The sequence below is a fragment of the Chlamydotis macqueenii genome, chromosome Z (assembly GCF_036417535.1).
Source record: "Chlamydotis macqueenii isolate bChlMac1 chromosome Z, bChlMac1.mat, whole genome shotgun sequence".
Lineage (NCBI taxonomy): Eukaryota > Metazoa > Chordata > Aves > Otidiformes > Otididae > Chlamydotis > Chlamydotis macqueenii.
Genome location: NC_141593.1, coordinates 40,872,775 through 40,897,957, shown reverse-complemented (window position 1 = coordinate 40,897,957; position 25,183 = coordinate 40,872,775). Strand labels below are relative to the sequence as shown.

The 25,183-nt window shown below is 42.7% G+C and overlaps 1 protein-coding gene across 4 annotated transcripts in view; it reads left to right on the top strand.

The window, feature by feature from the left end:
• The first annotated feature begins 2,806 nt into the window (after nucleotides 1-2,806).
• LOC104483783 (TLE family member 1, transcriptional corepressor) overlaps nucleotides 2,807-25,183 on the top strand; it is a 75,454-nt gene continuing 53,077 nt past the window's right edge. For 3 of the 4 annotated variants that reach the window (XM_086769992.1, XM_086769991.1, XM_086769988.1), the window contains exons 1-5: nucleotides 2,807-4,044; nucleotides 4,702-4,802; nucleotides 6,469-6,532; nucleotides 6,626-6,670; nucleotides 24,688-24,750. In XM_086769992.1, coding sequence (XP_086626118.1) covers nucleotides 4,021-4,044; nucleotides 4,702-4,802; nucleotides 6,469-6,532; nucleotides 6,626-6,670; nucleotides 24,688-24,750 — 297 coding nt within the window. In that variant the 5' untranslated portion in view covers nucleotides 2,807-4,020. Of the gene's footprint in view, nucleotides 4,045-4,442; nucleotides 4,517-4,701; nucleotides 4,803-6,468; nucleotides 6,533-6,625; nucleotides 6,671-24,687; nucleotides 24,751-25,183 lie in introns of those variants that run through there. The other variant, XM_086769989.1, reaches the window with a different exon arrangement.

Sequence of the window (25,183 nt, the reverse complement as noted above, 5' to 3'; positions counted from 1 at the left end):
ACTTAGAAATGCTTACAGTGCAGAAAAAAATCAGATAGCAGAGTTGAATGGATGATTAAACAGAATGGTTTGGAGGGGTTAATAACGAAGGCAATCTATTTAGAACATGAGACAAAGGTTTAAACACAATTATTTTTAATCCAGATTGAGAATTGTGTAAAGTATGTACAGTATTGTGGCATAACGATCTGGTATAAAATACCACCTGGAGTTGAACACAGACAGCTCTTTACAACACGCTAAGCCATATTTTGGCCTGTCTCTCAGTGGTGTAAATACTGAGTATTGCCATGGAATGAGGATGTTCAGTTTGCTGAGATTAATCCAGATTTATACACACCTAACAAATAGGGAATTTTTACTCTCTAATCAGCCAATGATGATGCATTATAAATTGAAAAAAAAAATCATCACATTTGATTCTACTACTGCTTTTACAGCTCTTTTATCTCAATTATAATGGAGAAGATTCAAAATGCTTAAGTGTCTGATTCCAGAATCTAAAGTACTTGTCAAAAAAAAATCAGAAAAATAGAGCTTTTCTGCTTCTGTTAAAACATGCCTTGGACGTTTTAATGATGACAAATAAAGGTTACAAGACATTTCAACTTTCATGTAGGCTAGCAGTTAAAAAAAAAAAGCGCTTTTGTTTATGTTCCAAAACATAGCGTTATTTTAATGTCATATCTGTTAACATCTCATTAACAACTTGTGCCAGCAGGTTAAGCAAAGTACAACCAAAGTTAGGTAAGTGTTAGGTTATTAGAGACTCCATGGCTACCAGGTACACACACAAAGTATATAATAATAGCTTGCATTTTTATGGCATCTTTCATCCGAAGATCTAAGTACTTCATAAGCATTAATTAATTAAGCTTTCTAATGCCATGAACAGAGCAGTGAGTTGGCTTGTCCAAGACCACAAGGGAAGAGCTGGGAACAGAATGCAAGACTTCCAGCTTTACTTAGGCACGCGGAACACCAGACAAGTTTACATTCCCGTCCTGGGAACCACAATCTATCAAAGGTCACTATCAAGGGCATTTTGCCTTGTATCTTAAAAAAAAATTTAAAGTCCTTGCCTTTATGTATTCACAAGGACTTATGCACATATATATATATTACATACACAAATATGAACACACACACACACGTATGTATAGGTACAGACAAGATTACATGTACACATATACACACACACAAGCACGTGCACACAGACATAGTGGGGCTTTTCTTTTCCTTTGGTCATTTCTATGTGAAACTGGGAATAATGTAGCAGGGAAATTAGCACTCCGAATGAGTAAAGCTGTATCTTGACATTGCGACATATCCAGTTTCATATCAAATTTTAAAGACGGACTGCTCTTGCTTTGGGTTACAAGATGAAGCGTAATACAATTCTTAGTAAGTGTATCTAGTAAACATTAATGGGGAATTGTAAGAAAGTGCAAATTGTAAAATTACCCTCATTGTGTTTAAATGATGCGATATGACATTTTAAGGCCTCTTTTTAGGAAGTATACAAGTATACAAACAGTGTAAATGTGTCTTAAGGCACTGTTTGAAGTCCGACGGCACCAGTATTTCACGCTTTATCGTGTAATTGTGCCAGGAATAAGGCGGCTGTTCACAGAGGACACATTCCGAAGTGTACTTCCCACGGCAAGCTGTGTCACCATTTGTCATCTCGGTAGTCACACGCAGTCTGTGGAATTTGTTTGACCCTCGTCTACCTCGAGTGGGCCTATAAACCACTTAAAGCAGCAAAGCCCTTGACAGCTTTCCCCTAGCAGACCCCTCTTATAAAAAAAAAAAAAAAAAGGCCGATTTTACCCAAAAGGACAACTGCCGTCTGACCAGAGGGCCGCTCCAAGCAGCGTTTCAGTTGCTGCGCTCCAGCCACGCAAACAAGCGTGGGGTTCTGCCCTTCTCTGCCGCATTTTCTGCGGACCCGAGGGCCTGGTCAGCAGGTGCTACCGCACGCACCGGCACGACCACGCACGTATGACGGGGACAGGTACCGCATCTGCGAGCCTGAGCTACCGAGCAGGTTTTCGGGACAGGGAAGTCCGGCCCCTTCCCTCAGCGCTCCAGGCTGGGCACGGCCCTGGCTGCGGAGTCGGCCCCTCCAGACGCTCGCCCCGCAACCGTGGCCGGGTTAATGGCGAGGGACGGCGGATGCGGGCCCGCGCACTGCGAACAGCCGACACCACACGCACCCAACCGACCGGGACGCGAGCGCCGCGCCGCGCGGGCCGCCCCCACCCCGCCCCTCTGAGGGGACCCCGGCCCGGCCCGGCCCGGCCCCGCCCCGCCCCGCTCCGCTGCGGCGACCCCGGCCCGGGCGGCGGGCGCGCGCACGCGCCGCGCGCAGGGCTCGCCCCCCCTCCCCCGTCCACCTCCCAGCCCCGCCCCTCCCCGCCCGCCCGCCCGCCCGCGAGCCCCACGTTACTTTGATTGACAGCTCAACCTCTCCACTCTCCTTCCCACCGACCTTCCCCTCCTCCCCGCTGCTCGGCGAGCCCCGCGCCCTGCCATTGGCCAGCTCCGAGCGCTCCTGCCGCTCCGCCAGAAACGGTTCCCAGCGAAAGGCTGAGAGACGGCGGGACTCGGGCTCTTGCCATTGGTCCGTCGGGCCGGGGCGCATCACGGCCCCACGTTGGTACCGGGGACCGCGATTGGTTGGCGGCGGCGGCGGCTCCCCCTGGCCCCCCCGCGCGCGGCGGCGTGGGCGGGGCCGAGCGGCTGGTTAGCTGGCGGAGTGTGAAACCGCGTGCTAATGTAAGCGGCGCGGGCGAGCGCGGCGCGTCCCGCTCGGGCAGGGCCGCGCACCCGTCCCGCCGCGCGCCTCCCGCCGGGCCAGCCCAGCTCCCCCTGCCCCTCGGCCGTCGCGGAGGGGAGGGGGCACGCAGGCCGCTGGCGCTTCCGGCACCGCGGGCCCGGATTTTGCAGCCGGGGAAGTTTACCCCTGGCCGGTGAGGAGCGGTGGGGCAGCGCGGAGGAGCGGGAGGATGCCGATGACGCCGCGATGCACCGCGTTTGGGGGACCCTGGTGAGGTGCGCGGCTCCCCGGTGCGCGCCCGCCCGCCCGGAGGAGGCTGCAGAGGTGCCGTTGCACGAAGGAGCTTCCCGTCTGATTCAGCCCCGATCCGGACGCTTTTATATTCTTCCCCCCCTCCTTTTCTTTGATTTTTCCCCGACGGGGCGGGCGTTTTGAGAGGTTTCGTTTTTCTTTTGTCCTGGGGACCTCTCTGCAACTGACGGAAGAGTCTCGGCTGCCTGTGCGGTTCCCCCTCCTCCGCCCTCCTGCGTTTGGTGCATGTGCTACTGGAGCTGCTCCGACCGGGCCGGCTGCACGGAGCACCCCCCCGCCCCCTTCCTCTTCCTCCTCCTGCCTTCCTCTCTCGTTCATCGCTCTGCGTCTTGCCGATGACCTGGCCCCTCCGCCGGTGCCCGGGAGCAGCGCGGCCTTCCTCGGAGACTTTCTCTCGCCCCCCCGGCTTGCGACGGTCCCGCCGCTGACGACCGCGTCTCGCTTCCTCCGGTTGGATTTTCCCCCACTCGGCGAGAGGCAGAAGTGAGGAGAGGAGTCGTCTCCGCCCGGGGTTTCCGGCTTTACCACCGCATCAGCGGCTTAAGAGCCCGAAAGGGGCATTAATCCCTCCCGCCTCCCCGACGCGCCCCGTCGGGTCGGGTCCCGTCCCGTCGCGCCCGGGCGCTGCGGACGCCGCCCGCCGGCCGGAGCCACTGCCGCCGCCCGTCCCGAGCGCGGCCCGTCCGCCTGCCCCGGTCCCCCCTTCAAGCCGTCCCCGGAACAAACAGCGACAAAAGGACTCCGCGGCCGAGTGATGTCCCCGCGGCGGGGGCACTGAGCCGCGCCTCGCCCCGCTCCTGCCCGCGGCGGCAGAGGGAAGGCGGCCGGCGGATATCGCCGCTCCTGCCCCCTCAGCGCCCCGGCGGTGGGGCGGGGGGCTCGCCGCGAGAGCCGCGTTGCGAGGGAGCCCCGCGGCGGCCGGAGCCATGTTCCCCCAGAGCCGGCACCCCGTAAGTAGGGCCCAGGCCGCCGCTCGGCGGGGGTGGGGGCGCGGGGCCGGGCGGGGCCCGGGCGGTGCCCCACTGCCGGCGCTGCTGCGCTGGGGCGCACCCCCGGGCTCCCCCGCCCGGCTGAGGGGTGGGCGGGCGCCCGCCCAAGTTTGTCCGTTGCCGGGAGGAGCTGCGGGTCCTACCCGCCGGGTGGGGGACGCGCTCCCTCCCCTCCCCCGACCCCTTTTGTTTTGTGGGCAACTTCTTTGCCTTGGGAATGACGGCGGGGGGCCGCCAGCAGCTCCACTCTCTCTTCCCCACCGAGCGCGGCGCCCGGGCCGGGGCCGACCGTGCCCCCGCGCCGGGGGTCGGCGGGGAGGAGCCGGCACGCCCCGCATTCGGGTCGACGGCGGCGGCAGGAACGGGTGGGTCGGGGCCGGAGGGGCTCGTCGGGCGCGGTCAGCCTCGCCCCCCGCAGATGAGGGACGGTAAGGTGGGTAACGAGTGCGCGGCGCCCCTCGGGCGGACCGGGCTCCCCATCTCCGCTTATCCCCCTCGCTCCCTCCATCCCTCCGACCGGGCCGCGGCGGGCAGCGCCGCCGTCCCCTCTTCCCGGTGGGGCGGCCGCGCCGTGTCTGAACGTGCCTCTCTCTCCCGCGCCGGCCGCCGCCGCGCCAGACCCCGCACCAGGCTGCGGGCCAGCCTTTCAAATTCACCATCCCGGAGTCGCTGGACCGCATCAAAGAGGAGTTCCAGTTCCTTCAGGCGCAGTACCACAGGTGAGGGTCGGCGGGCCGCCGCGGGGCCGGGGGTGGTTGCCCCGTCCCCGGCCGGGTGCGTGGGAGTGGGAGGAGGGCTGCACTGAACTGCCGTGTCCAGGTGGTGGCGTGCGGCGTCGCGGCTGAGCGCCGCCGCGGGACCCGGCCTCTCCCCGCCGAGCTCGGTCGGGGCGGCGCGGGGAGCCCCGGTCCCCGTCGGTGGCGAGGAGCTGGGGGTGGTGCGCGGAGGATGGGTCGGTCGGGGAGAGGCGGCCGGCCCGGCCCAGCCCTGCGTGGGCCCGCCTGCCGCCCCGCTGCCCCGGCACCTGCTGGAGGACAGTGGTGCCCAGTCCGGCGCTTGCATGCGTTTAAAAAAAAAATCTTTGGGGATCCCTATGTGGAGGATTTTTTTTTAAGTATCTCAAGAGAAGGCTTGCCTTAATTCTGCGGCACAGAGCATTAAGGAGGCTAATTCTCATGTTTGCTCATCTGTGTGTAGTGTTAATGCAAAGATTAATAAAATGCCAACGTGCGGCGCTTAAAGAGCGGGGAAGGATTGTTAAAGCACGCAAGTCCTGGAGTACTAGCACAAAGTTGACATGAGTCTGCTGAAGCCGTGGCGTGCGGTGCTGATGGCTGTGCGGTCCTTCAGGCGTTCTTGTTGCGTTTGTGCTTGCTGCTGAGGCCCCTGCAGAGATGTAGGGTACGGGTTCTCACGAACGGAGGGCAATTGGTGTTAAAGGGCATTAATCTTCCTTAATTTTGTACTTATGTGCACCTGCGAGATCTGGATAGGAATGAAAACTTTACAACTTTCCCAATTAGGAATCGCTTGGGTTTTATTAGGTTTCCTCCTTCTTACCTATAGTACAGTAGTCTTAGCCTTATCCAAAATCGTTAACTTGTTTAAGTCATTTATTACTTTAGAAATGCAATGTAAACTGTAAATGTTGAGTATCGCATCTGTAACTGAAAAATGCTGGCTTACACACTAACTGTTGCCTAGGATGCTTATTGGTGTCATTAAAAAAAAAAAAAATCAGTTTGCCAGTGAACAAAAGGAATGTTGAGGCATTTGCCCTCAGGGAGAGTAGTGAGAATTATACCACTGTTCGTGATGAGATATGCAAGTGCCAAATGCAACTTCTTTTCATCTGCGAAAACAAAAATAGAAGACAAACTTGCTAGTAAATTATAGTCCAAGTTACTGATTTTCAAGCTGTGGGCAAGATAGTATTAGCTAAAGTGTACTTAAGGTTACGAATTACAGACATACTCGAATTGTAATTGTAAACGTTGAATGGTGGTGTTACTTGGCAGTGATTTACTAAATGTGGTATACAAAGAGATACCTCTGTTTTACTACTGAGAAGTACTTCGGGGAAATTCAGATCCTGTTATAGCTTGAAAGTTGTAGCATTTCGTAGCAGCTTTTTGTCAAAGCATGAAGATTGGTTATGTTTGGGTTCTGGAGATAGCTTGGTTCTCATACAGCACCCTTGAAATATCTTTTAAATTTCCTGTTCAGCCTTTGTATTTAAAGTGTATATTAAGTCTTTCTCTCTATGTTTGCTTGTTAGTTTATGAGCCTTTTTAAATTAGCTGCTTCTGTCAAAATACATATAAAGTGGGTAGATGTCAAAACAAATGACATAACAGTTACATTAAAGTGTGATCTATTTTGTAGCCTTAAATTGGAATGTGAGAAACTGGCAAGTGAAAAGACAGAAATGCAGAGGCACTATGTGATGGTAAGTATATTTGTTTTTTCTTTATTTTAGTAAATATCTCCTAATATAACGTAAACCAGCATAAGAAAATAATGTATGCTCCTTTATTTGCAGTATTATGAAATGTCGTATGGATTAAACATTGAAATGCACAAGCAGGTAAGGCATTTTGTTTTCTAAACCACAAAATCTGCGGTTTGTGTGATACGTTTAAATGTAGCCATTCTGTTTATGTTTGGATGACTGTGTCATGTGTCTGAATCAATAGGCTGATTTGTAGCTGTGATTAGTAAACCTTTACCTACCAGCTGTCAGATGAGGTATAGATTAGGCTGAGCGAAAGGCTTTCTTGATATTGGTCCTGAAAGACATTGACAAAAATAGGAAAGGTCTTGTGTCTGTGGTTTCAGAAATACAATTTGGTGCTTTATGTGGTTTTATTTTGTTGCTGGTGGAGCCTTTGATATGTAGAACTGGTCTTACGCGTGTGTAGCACATGTAGGGATAGTTGCTCAAATCTTTGCCATTTAAAGGTATGAAAAGATTAGCGACTTGGAAAGCTCTAGTTATGACTATGAGTTTGCAAGTTCCCATAAAATTCACACTTATGGCCACTATAATGGTGAATAAGAAGGGTATTGAACTGGAACAAGACACTAAGGACCTCATAAGAGGAGAAAAGCTAAATGATTGCTCAGCCCAGAGGACCCTCAATTGAGTAGTCATTGTCTGCCAAATAAAGCATTAATGGCAGGGTGTAAGTATTCTGGAGATGTGCTGACATTCACTTTTTCATCAAGATGCTGCTACAATAAGTCTTTCAGAAATCGATGGCCTCTTAAAAAAAATTATCATTAGATGAAGTTGCACAGTTGGACACATTTCAAAGTGCAACAATACAATTCTTTCTTGATGTGTATGTGCTATTTCATCTAAAACTCTTGTTTCATTAAATTAAAGAGCATGGCTGACCGGCTAGGGCACAGTGAAGAAATTGATTAGTTCAGGCTTTGGATCTTCACTATACTCAAAGACTTTCATTAAGCAAGTGAATTGCAGAGTTGAATTTTGCTTTTGTAACTCTGAACTCTTTGATTTTTGTTTTGTTTTCTCCTAAAAATATTATGTTTGGTAAGGTGGTTTTGTAATTCTGTGATAACTTTCTGTCTAAAAAGCTGTGTAGGTATTCACTTGGTTTTAGAGGTACTCCTGTTTGAATGCAAAACACTAGTAAAAAAATAAATCTTATGGCAACCTCATTTTTTTTTTTTAAATTAATGCACTGAATAGGTAGAACAAATAGAATAGTGTTTCACTTGGTTCTGTGTTTGCTGTAGCTGCATTAGTCTTATGTCTTGTGTTTTAGACAAACACCTTGTGAAGTGACTTTTCCAGACTTTTGTGATTTGGAGATTTCTTTCTTGGATTTTTTTTTTTTGTTTCTTTTCTTCTGCTAAACAACTTCCTGGCACACTGTAACCTGTGAGGAAGCCAGCATCGGTATGGGAGCCTCATTTGGTGTGAAACGGATGTTGTTTTCCTAAGATCTTCGAAGAGAATGTGTGACTTCAGTAAATGTACTAGGAATTAACCTCAGATAAAATCAATTAAGCCCACAAGATTAAAGAGTGTCAGAATGAAGGTTTCCACTTTGACCTTAACATCTGTGTATTGCAAGGGTTTAATGTTCTGTATGTATGGCAACTATAATTATATACCCAGTAGGCAACAATACTTGGGAAGCTTTTAAGATTTATGGCAGGGCATTGTTACACCTATGTTAGTTCTAGCTGAAGAGAGTAGAGCACGCTCGCTGTCTGTATGCTGCTAAGAAAAGAATAAGCTTTTGAAGGCATAAATACATTTCCCTGAATATGAGTCTCAGATACTGTATTTTCACATGTTAAGTAATTCTAATTTCCAATAAATGTAGCACCTTCGTGTTAAAGACTCTTGATTTAGATGCCTGCAATGAGGGTGCCAAATGGTGTTACAGTTCAGTGTGTGTAGGTGGTCTTATATTACAGGAAACAAAAAACCTACTAGTGACATTCTTCTGAATTTCCACTGCTAACAATAAGTTCTGAGGAGGCTTTTGGCAGATAGTAATCATAATTCTTATTAAAACTGGTGATGTCTAGCCCCAAGGGTGTAGCCAGGCTCAAATTGGTGCTTTTTGCTGGCTGATCACCAGCATGGCCTAAGTGCTCATTATGTTGTAGAGCGGGCCTTTGGAGCTCTCATTACGTTTGACAGGAATTCTCTCTAGGGGGAAACTGGGCATTAGCTAGACTCCTGACAGGCTGAAATTATTCCTGCTTTATGGCTTATAACCAAATGCTAGCAAGGCATCATCAGGGGACACAAAAAATTGTCATTTCTGACAACATCTTTGTTACTGAAAAATGCAGTGATGGGGAAACTTTCCACTGAATAAGCTTTAACGTTTTTTAAGGCCTGCCTCCTGTGTGGATGCTGCACTCACTCGGTGTGAAACCCTTCAGAGTGCTTGGGCTGCTGAAAAAAAAAAAAATTACACTGCAGTAGTCTTTCTTCATGCAGTGTGATGTGTACATCACTGAAGGTAGACTTGCTTCGGTAGAATGAAGTAATTGCAGTTTGCCTGTGTATGAAAGGGTTGATTTCTTGTACTGATACAGTTGCATCAGCGGTTCCCTCTTCGTTTTATTTGGTAACTTACTAGAATTTGACTAAAACAAAGTTAGTTAAGACCTGAATGTTGCTTTAAACATACTTAATTGAGGTGAGGTTTCCAAACACAAACAGCTGTACTGCAGAGCTTTCCACCTGAATGTGGAGTCCTGCATTTGAGTCCAGAAATGGCCATGTTAAGGTTTCCTTCACAACTTTAGCTTTGGCACTTCGGAGTGTTTAATTGCATAACTGTGTGCTTAAATCCAGGTACTGCTGCTGCATTTCAACCTGCTGGCTGAACAGTGGTCAGGAAATAATCTTTTTGGCATATTTGTGGCTGGTTTATGGATGAGGGTTTTTTGTCTTGTTTTATGTGGTTTTTCATTATTTTAAATTAAAAAAAAAAATTTTGAAAGTTGTTCTTAAGAGGATGTTGTGTGTGGATTCTTATGCTTTTGAGAGATGATTTTTTTAAGGTGACTAAGGTTTGTATACCTGAAACAGAAACAAGTACCTGATGATTTGTTTAGGAGAGATGCACTTGATTCAGATACTGTTTTTGTATGTGTCAAGAAGACAGGATGAATGTTTTGTGTGGTTTTAAGTTTCTCCACTGCGTTATACCATGCAAGTCAGATTTTTCCAACTGTGACATCCATGGCTGACAAAGCAGATGCGTCAACAGCTAGTGCCAAGATGTAGGGTGGGTTGGGTGTTTAAAATCCTGCTGTACTTAGAGTTGCTGCCCTTGACTATTAGGGCCGTGCCTCTTTATTTTCACCGGCTCTGTCATCTTCTGTCATAAGTCAGAAGATAAGGCTTCCTGTGTGTTTAATGCCTAGATTGTTTAGGTGCAAGATTAGCTTTTGTTCGGTGGCAGGCAGCCAACAAAAGGAAAATTCATCACTGCTGAACCAACTGACAGATTATATAAACTACTCCGGTGTGTGGGTTTCTGCTGTCCCAACGGTGTCACCTAGGTTTCCATTTCTTTGGGTTATTATGATTTCTGTGACCTGCTTGGAGGCAGACCTGTCATTCAGTACCTTGCCTCTTGTAGAGGAGTATACAAACTCCCAAACTGCATTATGTTAGAGTTAAAAGTCTGTTTTAGCCCAGTCTGTTTTGTGGAATAATTTATAATGCTCTACAGCAAAGGACAGAATCTTCTGATATCTCGTTAGAACATCAGTCTTCAGGAGTGGGTTAAATAGAAGGGAATTAAGGAGCTTAGTTAGCTCTCTACAGCTCCTGAGTAGGATGGCTGTGCTGTTTAAAGGGATTTAAAGATAAATTAATTTTTTCTTTTTTTTTTTTCCTGCTTGCATTTTCATTATTAGAATGAAAAACTTCATGAATCCTTAAGGTTTTGGTGGTGTGCAGTGAATGTTTCAAGAACATTTTACAGCTTGCACTGCCATGTAAGGCACACAATTTTTTTTTTTATTTAAAAGAGAAAATGGTAAGGTTGATTGGGACATAATATTTTTCACTCAAAAAATTTTACTTACCCTACAAATACTGGGTTTCTAAATAAGTACAGGTGAATCACCAGTGCAGCCATTTCAACCACAACTAGACTTGTCAATTTGAATGGGGAGGAAAGACTAGAACAATGACCTCAACTTTCTTGTCTTTTGAACTACATTCAAGCTCAAGACCAGCATATTGTTAAGGAGTTATCTGACAGATTCAGGGCACTGTGTGAAATACATCTCCGTGTGGCTTTTAGATAACTGTACTGTCAGATGCCATCTATTGTGTCAACTCCATACACAACTTAATCTGCAAGTACATATGTTAAATACTGCCTGATCATCTTGCATTTTAGACTTTTGTCTGCCAGATTTCAGATTCCTCACAGAAGCGTGGAAGGAGAGAAGAAACACGTTCCTATCAGCTACGTTGCTCAGCTTCTCTTGCATTGCTGGAACTTAACGTTGCCAAACCTTTCTTGATGTGCTTTCTGGATTGGTTCAAGTGGGCAAAAAACATTTCATGGTATTTTTGGGAACAAGGAGAAGAGTAAGAGGGAAGATGCTTTGTTAATGTGCAGTACTCCTTCTTTTGCAACAGGTCCTGGGGGAAAAAGCTTAATGCTTTGTCTCCTTCTGGTGATTGTTACACCAAATCAAGCTAGGCATTTGAATTGCCTTTCCTCTCACCCTACTCCAGCACTTAAATGTTTGTAGCAAAGTAGTAAAATTGCATTGTTTCTCCTGTGCAAAATAGAAGATAAGATCTAGGTTTGATAGTAGGTCACCACTGGCATACAGTAAAAGCCTTTAAAAACAGTTTCAGGTTGACTGGTGCTTATCAGAAGACTGCACAGTACTGTAATTTTAAACATGATAACAGCTATGAGTAGAACTAATGAGATTATTTTTCCACTTGAAGTAAGATTTAGGGATACCTAATGGCAATTGTGTCAAACACTACTATTTTCGGGTTTTGTTTTTTTTTTTATCACACTTCTTAGTTGGATGTAGCTATTTGGGCAAGAGTAGTTGCTCACATAGGTCCTTTCAGGAGGGGAAAAAAACAACAGCTAACAGGGAGAATTCATGATTTTTCAGGATGTATTTGTCAAAACAGTTAGTTAAACGGATCGGTCCTTATCATTACTCATAGGTCATGGCTTTTAAAGTACTTGCAAGCTGATCCTCTGTTCAACCTGAACTTGCAGCCTGTGCTTTTGCAAGTATGACATTTTCCTCCTAAGTATTTTGAGAAGGTAATCTTGTGTGACATATCTGGGCAACACCTTCCAGTGTTTGACTTGCCCTCATTGTGGTTAATTTTCCCCTTCACTAGCTGGGACTTTGCTGTTCTGCACTGGTGACCATTGCCTGCTTTTTGTTCTGTCCACCTCTGAGAAGAGCCTCGCTTACTCTTCTCCATAATCACTTCTTTGTCAGCCATCAGATCTTCTTTCCCGTTAATCTTCCTCTTCTTGAAACTAAACAAATCTAACTTCTTCCTGGTACGTTGTGTGCTCAGGTTCCATGATCATCTTAGTGATGTCACTTAGTGACTTGCTCCAGTTTGGCAACATTTTCCTTCTTGCCAAACATGAGAAACAAAAAGAGCAACAACTTATTTTGATCAACTAGATGGTTACAGTTGTACTGTTGCATCCAGGTATGAGATGTCACCCTCCTCAACAGAAGAGTGTGGAGCTGATCTGTATTCAGCTTGTCCACCAGGACACCTGCACCCTCTTCTGCACACTGCTTCCTAGTGTGTTTTCTTCCACCCTGGCATGCTGTTATAGGGAAAAGGTTGTCCCACATGTAGTGCAAAAAACCCACCTTTATTGGCTTTGAACCTAGTTTATTTGATGGCTCCTAGTTCTCAGAATAGACAAGCGACTGATGCCTAGCTGCTTTCCTAATGCAGTCAAAATTTTGTCTCTGTTGAAACTCATCTGTGTCAACTCCTTTTCAGGTCAGGCAGTCCCACCCTACACAGTTGTGTAGCTTTCTTTGATGATCTTCCTTCCTTTTCCCTCAACCTTTTTTTGTTTTTAACTTAGCTTTTTGAGAAGTACATGCAGTTCTCAGGGTGCAGGTAAACAAGAGATTTATATTATCATGTAATTTTTTTTTCTTTACTGAAAGTCCCCAATATCTTATTTTTCTTTTGCTTGCCATGAAATAAATGGTGAACTGCTGGAGTCACCTTTCACATTTGAGTTCTTGCTTTTGAACAATGATTGTAAGCCATCACTTTACATTGAGGCTAGGGATGACTACTCCCAGTGTGCATAAATTCAGGTTATATACAGTTCTTTTCATTGCCCACTTAAACTTCCCAGTTCTTCAGCCATTGTTTTTACTTTGAATGAATTCTCTTATGGAGCAAGCTTTCTAACTCACTGTTTGCTGTCTTTTCCAGGCTGCACTGCTGAATGAACATACTTGTAAAACAGATGGTAGTAAAGGCCCTTATGAACTCCACCAGTGACCTCTTTACGGGATAGTGTTGGAGATGATTGAAGAGTAGGTTAGAGCTTGCCGAAATTCTGTTTATTCTTAACTGAAGTCTAGTTTAAATCTGACTGAGTTTAAAAATCAGTTACTTCCTGAGGTTCTGTCTTTTAAAGGAAGGCTCAGTGATGCACTTTTTTGGTACTTAAAAAAACAGCCTCCTCTCTTACTGTGTCAAGATTCATATAAACAAATGGAAGGAATGTTGAATTCTTTTGCTTGGAATCGTAATCACAGTATGTTTAATTTAAATTGGAAAAGAAAAAGGTTTGTAGAATTATTTCATAGGGTAGTATTATTAAGTTTGGAAGTGTTGAGGATTATTTTAGTTGTTAGCAAGCCTAGTTATTTTAAGCTATACATTGTAGTATGGAGAAAACAGTTCAGGAAATTAGTTTGGTAGGTTTCATTGAACCTTTTGTAATGATGGTAGCATCCTGTAGGTAATAAATTGCACAGTGTTTAAGATGACTCTAATCTGTAATTGGGAATTGCCTGAGTTGCTCTCACCTTTTCCTTAGGTTCTTCAGAAGTATCAACAGGTTAGATTACTAAATTACAAATTAAAGTTCTTTGAGGGCTGTTGGGTCAGCTTTGTGTCAGGGCTGCTTATCTGGAAGTATCTTGTACTTCTCAGGTGATCTGAAAAGCTAACTAGCCTTTTTGGCTATGTGACAACAAAACAGAAAACTGAGGTTAATTTGTGTTCTGGTGTAGGTTTTTTTTTTTTTTCCTGTTCTGTCTTTTTTTATTCCTCTTGAAGCTTTGATGTTTGTGTAAACAGTCGGTCAAAGCAACTTACTTGTAAGGTGACCAGTCAGTGTATTGACAAGAACAGACACAATAGAAAACTGCATTAGGAGGCCAGCCGTTGGGATTTGCAGTAAATATATTACAGAGCACAAGTGAATTGCCGATACTGCTTGTTTAGCAGTTTGCAAGGGCAATGGTAGTATGGATTTTTGAATTAGAAGGGAAGGACTGTTCTTCCTCTGTGTTGGAACATCTAGTTGATGGCCAAGGATAAAATTGATTTAGAGAACAAAATGCTGCTGCCTCTGTTTGTGCCATGTTAAAGGCTTCTATGGATTAGCACGCAAAAACAAAAAGAAAGCTTTCAGTTTTGGAGAAGGGGAGCAAGAATGGGTATACTTGTTCAGCTGCATCTTGATTAGGTATTAAGTCCAGGACGAAACCTCCTTTTGCTAGGTCAAGAAAAGGAGAGGTCATCTGAAACTGGGTGGTTTTGTAATCTGTGGAAATCTGCCTATTTATGAAATTATTTTTAAGTGTTCTAAAACCCCCAAATTACTGTAGTCTCTGCCTCATGGTATGATACTCTCAACTCTTTAAAATGTAAAACTTTGAATTAAATCCCTGGGGAGAGGGGATGAAACCCCCACAATTTCTTGGGGAAAAATAGAAAGATCATACTTCTGCTGTGTAGCCACAACAGTTTCCATTTACAACAAAGTTTTTTGTTTTGTTTAAAAAGAAAAGAACACAACAACAAAATTTATCACTGTTCTTTATGTGTGAGTTTGCATGTAAGGTCATGCTGAATTTCTGTTTCTGTAGCTGGTTATAAGGTTTCCAGCTGTTACTTTGCAGACAGCTAGCTATCTGTGGCCTCAAATGATGGACATAAATTGCCAGTTAAGCAAACACAAAATCTTTAAAGAACAAGACCTATGGGAAGCTGTTAGGTTGTTTCTTTAGACTGAAATATGAACTGTGGAATCGCAGCACTAGAAAGGACCTAGTGCCTCCACATGTCCCGGCAGGATCAGCGATCCCAGTGTCACTCCTGATGGGGTGCTTGTCCTCTCTTAGCAAAGAATTAACAGCAGTGGCGACTCGCAAGCCCTCTAGGTAGCAGAGTGCTTTTATGTCCTGCCTGTTCAAGTGCTTCTTCAGTTACGACTTCAGTCTTTTCTGTTGCAGCTTCAGCTCTTTGCTATGCATTTTCTTCGCCCTGGCTGGGGAGAGCAGACTGTTTTCCTGCCTTCCAGAACCATTTTGTATACCTCTGCAATCTATTGTTCGTTCTGTGAATATTGTTGCGCAGCTGAGGTACAGTGTCTGAAGTAAGTGCAGTGCTCCAGGGGAGGAAATGCCATGCTGAGTAGCACAGAAGGTTTACTTAGTGCACAGCTTACTGTGGTGGCAGCCTTTTTTGCAACAGCATGCTATTGACTTACGTTCAACTTCTGATTCGCTGTGACCGAAAAATTCCTTCCTGGCCCATTATTTCCTTTTCCTTTATGTTCCTGTCTAGGCATGCTATGGTCCTTTATCCGTATTTATCCCTACCCTTCTTTTTCCTTTGTAGTCCATTTTTCCATTCACTGCAAAGGGAGTTCTGAAGCTGCTCTCCAGCATATTCTGTCTTTCTTAGCTTGAAACTGTCTTCAAATTAAGGATTAGGGCAAATGAAGAGATCTTTATGCTTGTTAGTGAGAAATACTGAGAAATACTGAAAAATACTGGACCTATCATGCATGCAGAACTTCTTAATTTGCAGAGGAGAAGGATATATTCATACATGGTTTAATTATCAGTTTTTTACTTGTTCTGGTGAAGTTTTAGCTGGCTGTTTATGTTGCTTCTAATTGTGCTACGAGTATCAAATTCTTAGCAAAGACCTTAACATCATCTGCCTCTCTTAGCTGTAACTACTTTACCTTTTTGAACATTGTGTAATTCTGATGTTGTTTACTGCTGAAAAATACTTCTGAGTTGTGATTTTTATCCCTGCTTCACCTAGATGTTTATGTATAAGAGACTTTTTAATGGCCCAAAGTTAAGGCATAGTAATTAAGCTAGAGTGTCTTTGCTCCTTCGTTTGCTGTTTCCTGTTAGGCACTGTCCTTTCATAGTTTGCTATCCACTTGACATTTGCGAGTTCGGCAAGGTGTCCACTGGCTGAATAGTTTTCAATCTGTTCCTCTTTATTAGAATGTAATCTACATAGTATCTTTACTAGTTTTTTTTTCTGTTCTGTGAGCAGCAGAATGTATATTAAAAAATAATAAAATGGGGAAGAAACTTACTGACATGTTCCCAAAATTTTGCTGAAATATTTCCAAACTATTTTCCCTGCATAGTGAAAATCTCCATTATTTTCACCTTCCTTCCAAGTCCTGTGTGGTGGATAATTCTGCCAGTTGCTAAGGAAAGAGTTGTCATTCCTCCTGACTTGTTATTCATTAGTGAGTCACCTGATGGCACCTGAAGCATTGTTACGAACACCTTTTTAGGGCTTTAAATTTTTTCTCTAACTTGATAGCTTTTTGAAACTGAGCTGGGAATATACTAAGTGTTGTAAAATGGTAAAGTTACATTTAAGGTACAAAAGTACATGTGACTTGGTAGGTTTAATTTGGTAGTTAGTTCTAAAGCCCTGGTGAATGTAGCATATTGAATGTTTTCCCCCTATTTCAGACCCTTGTCTTAATGTATCGTCTTTTTTTGTCAGATGGCATGCTTGTTGTTCTAGTCCAGATTTTACTGCTATTATAGTCTTACCTGAACGTTGGTAAGGACTGAATCCTGACTGGGAGTTTTGTTATTGGCTTGCATACTGTAACCATATATACTTGGTTTGAGGAACTTTATGCTCTAATTTTTCAAAGCTCTGTGGTTCTGGGCACTTCTCCAGCTATGCAAGAGCTCTGACTTTCCACTGGCGGCCCAGTAAAGTGGCTCAGTATGGCAAGTGCTGCAAAGGTGTATGCAGAAATTTGGATGTGGCTTGTGGGAGTGAGAACGAAATAGGAAGCAGTTTTAAAATAATGTCCTAAACTAAATGAAAAGTCGACAGGACTCTCTTCTGATAGGGGGGTAGCAGTTAGAGATATACTGCTTTTTTATGCCTCATTTATTTTTCTTTTCTGTTTCTTCTCCTTGTTCTTGTATAGCATAGTATTGCTCGGTTGTCCAGAGTAAATTAAGTGCTTAGTGTCCTTAGGGGTAATAATGCAAAACAGTCTGGATAATTTTGGAGACTGTGCTTCTTCTAGAGCACTGTGAGAGCACATGAGAGTCCAGTCCTGTGGGAACTGAGGAGCTCATCCAATAGTTCTTCTCCACCGAAACCTTTGCTGCTAGCTTGGTTCTCCTGGTATGTTAGGCTGCTCTGCTACCTGATGGATGCCTACTGTGAGCCTATTTAACTTGCTGGTATTTTCTGCTTGACTAGTTAGTTGAGTTAGTTGAATGTGTCCAGCATGGCTTGAAGAAAGCGTGCCTCTGGAAGCAAAGGTGGCAAGACCTCTTCTGGTTTGGAGTCGGCCTCTGACTTGATCAGCATCTCATGGAATCTAAGTAAAAGTGGGAACTGTGTGTGCTGGAAAACAACTTGAAAGTAAAATAAGGCTGGATGCTCACTTCAGAGATTTAAATATCTCTGTGTGTATTAAAGGTTAGTTTAGGCATGGAAACTAAGCCGTGGAACTGAAATTTGGATAAACACACCTTTTGTAGTCGTAAGTGCTTGAGCAAGATGGGCTAAAGTTGGATTAAAGGAGACGTGATAACTTTCCTGTTTAGCCAAGTTTAAGAGTCTTGACATAGTGAAGATGTGTGAAAGGAGCACTTTAATGTTCTGACAACAGCTTCTTTGTTGCCAGTTGGCTCGGATTCAACAGGATTTACAGCTGCAAATGGGATGGGCAGTTGTGTACAGTGGTTCATTGAGAGCTGCACAGCAGCCTCTCTCTATTATTGCAGAAAGCATTGAAATTAGACATCTGAAATACATCCAGTCACTTCACTTTGTAGTTGGACGAGGTCCAAACCTGTAGTAGATGTTTGGCAAGTGTAGCTGTTGACTTGTGCATCATATTTGGCTTATGTTTAAATTAACATGACCTTTCTGTAATTTAAACTGACATCAGATAAATGTTGCTTAGGTACTGAATTAAAACTATACTAATTTCACTTTGGACATTTTAGCATTTTGTGGCTTTATCATTTTGAGTTTTTATTCTGTTAATATTTCTATTACTTCTTCCTTTCCTCACTCCCACTTGCAATATGGTGGTGTGTTTTGGTTTTTTTTGTTTTTTTTTTTTTTTCATAGCTAAAGATTTTTCATGCCAGTCTTCTGGGGTTTTAATCTCATCATCTTGTGGGTGGCTGACCTTACAATTAAAATGAGTAGTACAAATGCCGGGCAGAGGGAAAGCTGCATTTATTAATGATACATTGTATTAAACTGACAGTTTACGCCCAAAATGCATAGATTGTTCCTGTCGCTGAAATGAACGCTACCAATTGCCGCTTGTCAGATTGAATCTCAAGTATCTGTTGAGAGTAAACCTTCCCACCGCCTCCGATTGGTGAGAATATTAGTAATGACAGTGTTTATAATTTAAAATAGAGTTTGAAGGCCAACTCCCACAGTTTGTCGCAGGGTGGTTAATACAGCGGTAAAGAGGAGATGAATGTGGCTACTTGTGCGAGTCTATTACTCAGGAGGCCTGTAAATTTGATTGGCTGCTGCAGTTCTAGCAGGATCATTTGATTTGAGAGCAATAGAAAGATAAGATATCCAATTACCCAAATGATTTGCAGGGTTAGCCAACGTTGTCATGGAGATGCGAGTTGGAACAAATTAAATTTTAAGCAATAAAATAATCTTAAAGCACGTCTGGGAACAAGAAAATTTGGCAGTGGTACTTACCTGAATTGAATCTTAGCTTGACACGCTGTTGTTTGACATTGATATACTATGGAAGCCTAAACTTTTAAATGGCATGTTGCCTTTATTTTTTTTTCCTTTTGCAGCTATTGCCAAAACAGATTGTAGTGTATTAGTTTTAAATAAAAGGGCATTAATAATATATGCGTATCTCAGTGCTCAACGTGGATTCAATAGCTCATGAACAGCAAAGTTCACAGAATGCTACCCGTAATCGTTTGAGGCTTTTGAATATTTAAGTTTTGAGATTTAATTATACCTCCCAACATCCCCTCACCCCACCAAATTCTTAGCAACAAATTTTTGGAAATGCTTGAGTGTTCCTGTAGCATAGTTCTAAAAAAGCATGCAGAGAGCTCAGTACAGTGAAATGTTTCCTTTTGTAATTGCTCTCTGAATAGGTGGGGTTTTTGTTGTCTTCAAATATCTCAATCACAAAAAGAATAAAGGCTACATCATTTAAGTGTGCTGCTTGTTTCAATTGTTCCACTGGAAAAATGAAAATACAGAATGAGTACTAAACTTTAGCTCAAGACTAAAATATACGCATGCAGTTTCTTACCCGAGGACTTCTGAAATTTAGTATTTAACTGATTTCTGGCTTGCAACAGAGATTAAAAAAATGGTCAAGCATGTCCTGTAAAGAGGGCTTTTATCCACATGTCTGTTAGACAGATGGAGATGAAAATTGGTCTGAGGTCAAGCCATTTGCAGCATTCTCATAGCCTTCGATTTTCTTCTCATCCCCACCACGGATAATCTCAAATGATTCAGTAATGACCAAAAGTGCAACGTTGCCCTTTACTCCCTAGCGGATTACTGTGTTACATGCTGTAAATGGCAGGAAGTCCATTTTGTTCTTCCAGGAGGAGTCCGGTGTTGTACTTGGCTTTCTATGTAGGAAAAGTGTAAGAGGAGGCAGAGTACTTAGGAATTACCTTCTAAAGCTTCTGTGAATGTGATGTAACAGTATATTCTTTTGTGTGTTATTTTGGTATTGTCAGAAATTCGGGTTTTCTTGCTTTAGTTTTAATCGTGTTATTCCTAAGCTGTATTCTTCTCAATCTAATGACAAATGTCATTCTCAAAATTATGTTGAAATAACTAAAGTAAATTAAAAAGTAATAAATGAGAATACTTAAACCTGTCCTTAAGAAGTGGTGATAGTGCTTTCAAATACTGATCTAACTTTGTGATATCGGAAGTGCAGTTTGCAAGGAAGAAGCTTCTGACATACAGCAGACACTTTTGGTTGAGCATTGTTTTGTGAAGATAGGTCTGGATGGCTTTGAGGAGTCTCAGTGCTGATAACAGAGCAGTTGTCACAATGCAACTGATTGTTAAAAATAACATCTTGTAAGATTTAACTTTTGCTTTAGATCACAGTGGGTGCTCTAGCTAAAGTCACTACTGGGCCATGTGTAGTACACACTAATTGGAGCAAAACCGAAATTATTATTACTGAAACCTCTGAAGCTGAAAAGTGATTAATTCTCCTCAGAGAAAGGTTGTGTTCTTCACTCAGAAGTGAGAGTGGTGACTCCCATAGGCTAGGGCTTTCCAGCATTAATGATAAAATATATATGGGTTTTAGATGTGGTGAGAAATACAGTTAGAGTTTGGATACTTCCTTCTTTTTATTCCAGTGAAAAAATCTGTAGCTGTTTAAGAAAACATGTTGATTTAAGTATGGTATCTTATATGATGCTTTGGCAAGTACAGGCTGTCAAAATGCAAAATGATCTGGAATAGGCTACTGTAGAGCAAAACACTTCAGTACTTTTTTTTCTTTAAACAATGCAGAAGGAAAAAATACAATTTTATGCACAAGCTCTTTCTTAACTGCTTAATATAATGACTTAAATGAATATTTAGTAACTACTCTGCTTTGTTCTTTGTTATTATGTTAAGAATTCACTTTAGCAAGAGACAAACTTAAGTACAAACACTTGAATTTGGCAATAGCTAGGTCAAAACATTTAAATCCTTAATTAGATGGAACGGAGGCAAAAAAATCACACGAGTGAAGTAAAAAAAAAAGAAATCCATTAGCTCAACTTAATTTTACAAAATGCAGCTGAATTCCTTCATGTTAATTTTTAATGATACTTCAGAAAGGAGGGTAGCACTTCAGTCAGAGGTCTGACAAGCTTGTCATTTGCAAATAAATCAAAAGACAATCATTACAACTGCAAGAACCAGTGAATGATGTAGTTTTGTCATTCTTTGATGGGCCCCACACTCCAGTCGTCTATTAAAAATGAATGTATTCAAGAGGCTCTGCATTAAGAACACAAACAATTAAGGGCACTTCAGATGCTTTGCTAAGAGCTGCCATAGAGCTAGGAGGGCTTTCATGAGAGGTTCAGGCTTCTACAGTCTGCTTTACCAAGGAGCCGAAGAACATGGGCAATTAGTCGTATTTGTCTGTGCTCGAGAAGCTTTCTGCAAAATTTTGTTTACTTATTCTTCTGACTGCCGTGGGTGTCTCAAGATCAGGAGTTAGACAATAGCTGTGTTATATTGGGAGGCTTCTAGAAGTAACTGATAAGTACCTTTCTTTTCAGACTTTCGAATGCATGAGCACCACATCTGGAGTATATAGCTTACTCTAATGCCACTAGTTACTGATGTCTAGTCTTGATTAACAAAATTATTCTCCTTCAGAAAAGGCTTTTACTTTCAAGAATAAATATATATACATGTGTGCATATATACTCAAAGATATTTCACCTTGAAAGGTGAATGTACATTGCCTTTTGAACAGTGGGATCCATCTTTAATAAAAGTTTCTTTTTTCTCAATTCTGAAGACAACCTCTTCCAACTCTTGATGGGCAAGATTAGGTGAATTGTGCATTAAAACCTATCTTCTGCAACTTAGAGAACAAAAATATTTTTAACATGTTTGTGAGTAAGAATACTTCTTAGTAAACATTTGAGGACAGCAGAAAGGAGATGTATGAAATCTCATAGTGGACAAATAATTTTTAGTACTTTAATTGTGTGTGGGAAAGAGTGCTAGTAGGCAAACTGCCTTTTAAATGTAACCAACTTTTATGAAGTATAGAATAGCCTTTTCGGTTTCCTTTCAGTGTAAATATCTCGTAACTGGCAGTTGTTACAGCAGCAGGAAATCTCAAAAGAAACTTATTTATGGTATGTATATTTGCCTTTACCTAGCACTGTGGATGGATATTAAGGATGCTGTTCATACATGATCATCAGTGATGCCCTGCTTTGTTAAAGACAAACTCAGAAGTATACTTTTTTTTTCCAGTTCTGATATTAAGTCAAGTGTGGTGGTACTGAGACAATAATTTTAAAGTTAAGATTGACTGGGAAAGGGGGAAAGTTGATTATGCCCCATTTTTTAGAAAATAAAAAATTTAAAAAATCTAATTGATCTGTGTTGGGACTAGTATTTATCTCATGGTGTTGCATTCTCTTGTCTTACTGTATGCCATCCTGTATGCTATGTTGTTACAGTAAGCTCAGATAATTGGGTCCTGTGCAGAATAAAACCCCAGTAATGTAGACAACTTGTATGTTTTGTGGACTCTACAGAAAATAGATCCCCCCCGCACCTGCCCCACTCGTACAGCTGCAATGAGGATACTTATCTGAGTATTACAGAATAGGGAGACTTTTGTGTAGGCCATACAGGCCAAAGAGCTTATCGGTAGAAACCAAATGAGCTTCCTATTTTACTTTTTTTCTTCCCCCTCTTATCACCTGCTATGATTCATCCTGGCTTCTGTCCTGAAAACAAAGGTAATCCCACTGGTCCATGGCAGTTAACTTCTTGGACCCTAAATATCTTAGCTAAATATCAGCCAACCAGATTGCTATGTAACAGACTTTTTTTTCTATGGCTGCCATACCTTGGTTTTTGTAGAGATATATGTGGAAAAATGCCCTTTAGTACATAGATTCTCAGAATCATGTGGGTTTTTTGCTTGTTAACAGACACTGAAAGTACCAACAGATTTTGTAAGAGTTAAGTCTGATAACTGATAATAGTTAAGCTGGTAACTTCCTTGCCTTGCCTTTTCTAGTGTGTATACAGTGCCAATACTAAAGGCCACATACAGAATGATGGATATTTTATGGGCTTGGCCCAAATAAAACAGACCACTGTGATGCTATGTGAAATGGTAGCTGTTCTATTGAGAACAGAGATCTGATCCCCTTGTGTTGCAGGGGTGGAAAGGTTTGCTGTAAAGCAACTCTTACTTCGTTGCCCTTATTTAAGAGGAACATTTTTGTCCTAGGAAGAAACATTTCAGAGACTCTTTTCTCCACAAAACTTTAGAGGGGATATGTCAAATGCCAGACTTTGGTCAGGTGGGAGTACTTCACCTTACATCAGAGAAACACGGTGTTTACAGGTCTCAATGCTGTCACGTATTTTCCCTAGGTCTGTCAAAGGTGGGAAAAGAGGTGTTAGAGTTTGCCAGTGGTATTCAGATCCCAAGTCACTTGTCTCTTGAGATGTAAAAGCAGAGGGTGACTTTTGTATCCTAATTACTGTTTGATGTATAAGGATCATCTCAGTATTTTCCTGAAAAAACTCAGGATGATGGGAATGCTCAGGGAAAAGCTTGGCAGGTGAGCTAGCAATGTTTTCATCTGACTTCTTTTAAAGAGTTGGTCTTTTTCAGGTTTATGCATGTCATTTCATGAAAGGCCTAACGATTCTGAGCAGGGATCTCTTGTTTCTTGTGTCTTAAAATAAAACAAAAGCCCCAAGAGATATCTATACAGATTAATGATATGACAAAGACTGACAAGAGCTGTTCAGAGTGTATTATATGTAGGTAGGCTGTGCTCACATCTGGATGCTAATTTTGGTTCTGTGCAACTGTGCTACAGTGATTACAAGAGATGTTTTTAAGGAAAACTCTAGGTGTGCAAGTACCTTGAGGGTTAAATATAATAGTGGTTCTGAATGGTGGGCAGAGGTATAGGTCTGAAAAACTGTAAGCACAGGTAAGGCTGAGTAATGAGAGAAAAAGATCCCTGTACTCCCTCAGAAATCCTGTGTTGAAGTTGACATGCCAAAAGGTGGGAAATCTGAAAGTGGAAGATACATAAAGCTGTCGAAAAGTGGGACTCAGACACTTTGTCCGGCTGTCTTCTCTGCTGCTTTCAGTGAAGGATTGTTCTGTTCTGTGCTAGTTCCTAGCCTTGTTGTTCTCCTGTTACTCACAATTTCACTAATTTGCTGTTATTGACTATCACACTTTCTGATCTGATTCTCTTTCTTGTCTGCATTATTTAAATTCTCTCTCAATATGGATGTTTTAGAAGTCTGTATCTTTTGTCTCCATTCTGCCTCACTTCTGTTTTGGTATTTCTTTTGTACTCCCGATGATGTGTTTCTGTCAGCAAAACTAATTTTATCTTCTAATAGGCAAAGAAAATTGATCATGAGAGAAACATTTTTCTTCCATGCCTGTCACCTTCATGTTATGCTGCTTGATAATTTGAGTAATAATAAATCTACCTTTTAGAAGGCTTTATCTTGGACTTAATGGATTTCAAAAACGCTTTACTTGTTAATGAGCTATGTACAAGGACCAGATTTGTGCTTAAATGTGTATACAGATTAGGTGCTTTAGACATGGCAGATGTCCTAGAACTGCTAACTAAATCTCTGTCCTCATCTGGGTTTATATATTAACTATTTATATTTGGAGTAGTATGAAGATGTGGATGTTTTTGTTGCTTTCTTCATCATGTTAACTTAATATAATCCTTTACACTAGTTAATATATGGCAACAAACTTAAACCACAGTTTTAATCAAAATACTTTTCCTCTGTAGACAGAAATCGCCAAGAGATTGAATACAATTTGTGCACAAGTCATCCCATTTTTGTCTCAGGAAGTAAGTAAAACTGTTCAGCTGTTAAAGTGCAATTATGTTGCTTTTCTGTTTGCAAATTAGCTAGTTTTAAGATGTTAATTTTATCACAATACACAAGTGTAAGGAACATCTGTTATAGCTGAAGTGTGCAAACCCCCTGCTAATTTGGTCTAACAAATCTGAGTTCAAATTAGTGACAATGGCTCAGCCTCGCTTGTTGCCTGAGGAGAGTGGAAGTCTGTGAAATATTACTAATGCAACAAAATGCTTTCACTTCTAATCACGGCGATTGCTTGTTTGATATTCAGTTGTCAAATGTGAGTGTGGTGAAATAAGCATCCTTGTCTTGCCTACATAATGTGTATAAAATTTTAGTGTAAAAGGTGAGTTGTTGGTTTGGATGTAAAGCACTGTTTAAGGTTACAAACCTGCATCTGGTCTGAACAATCAGATG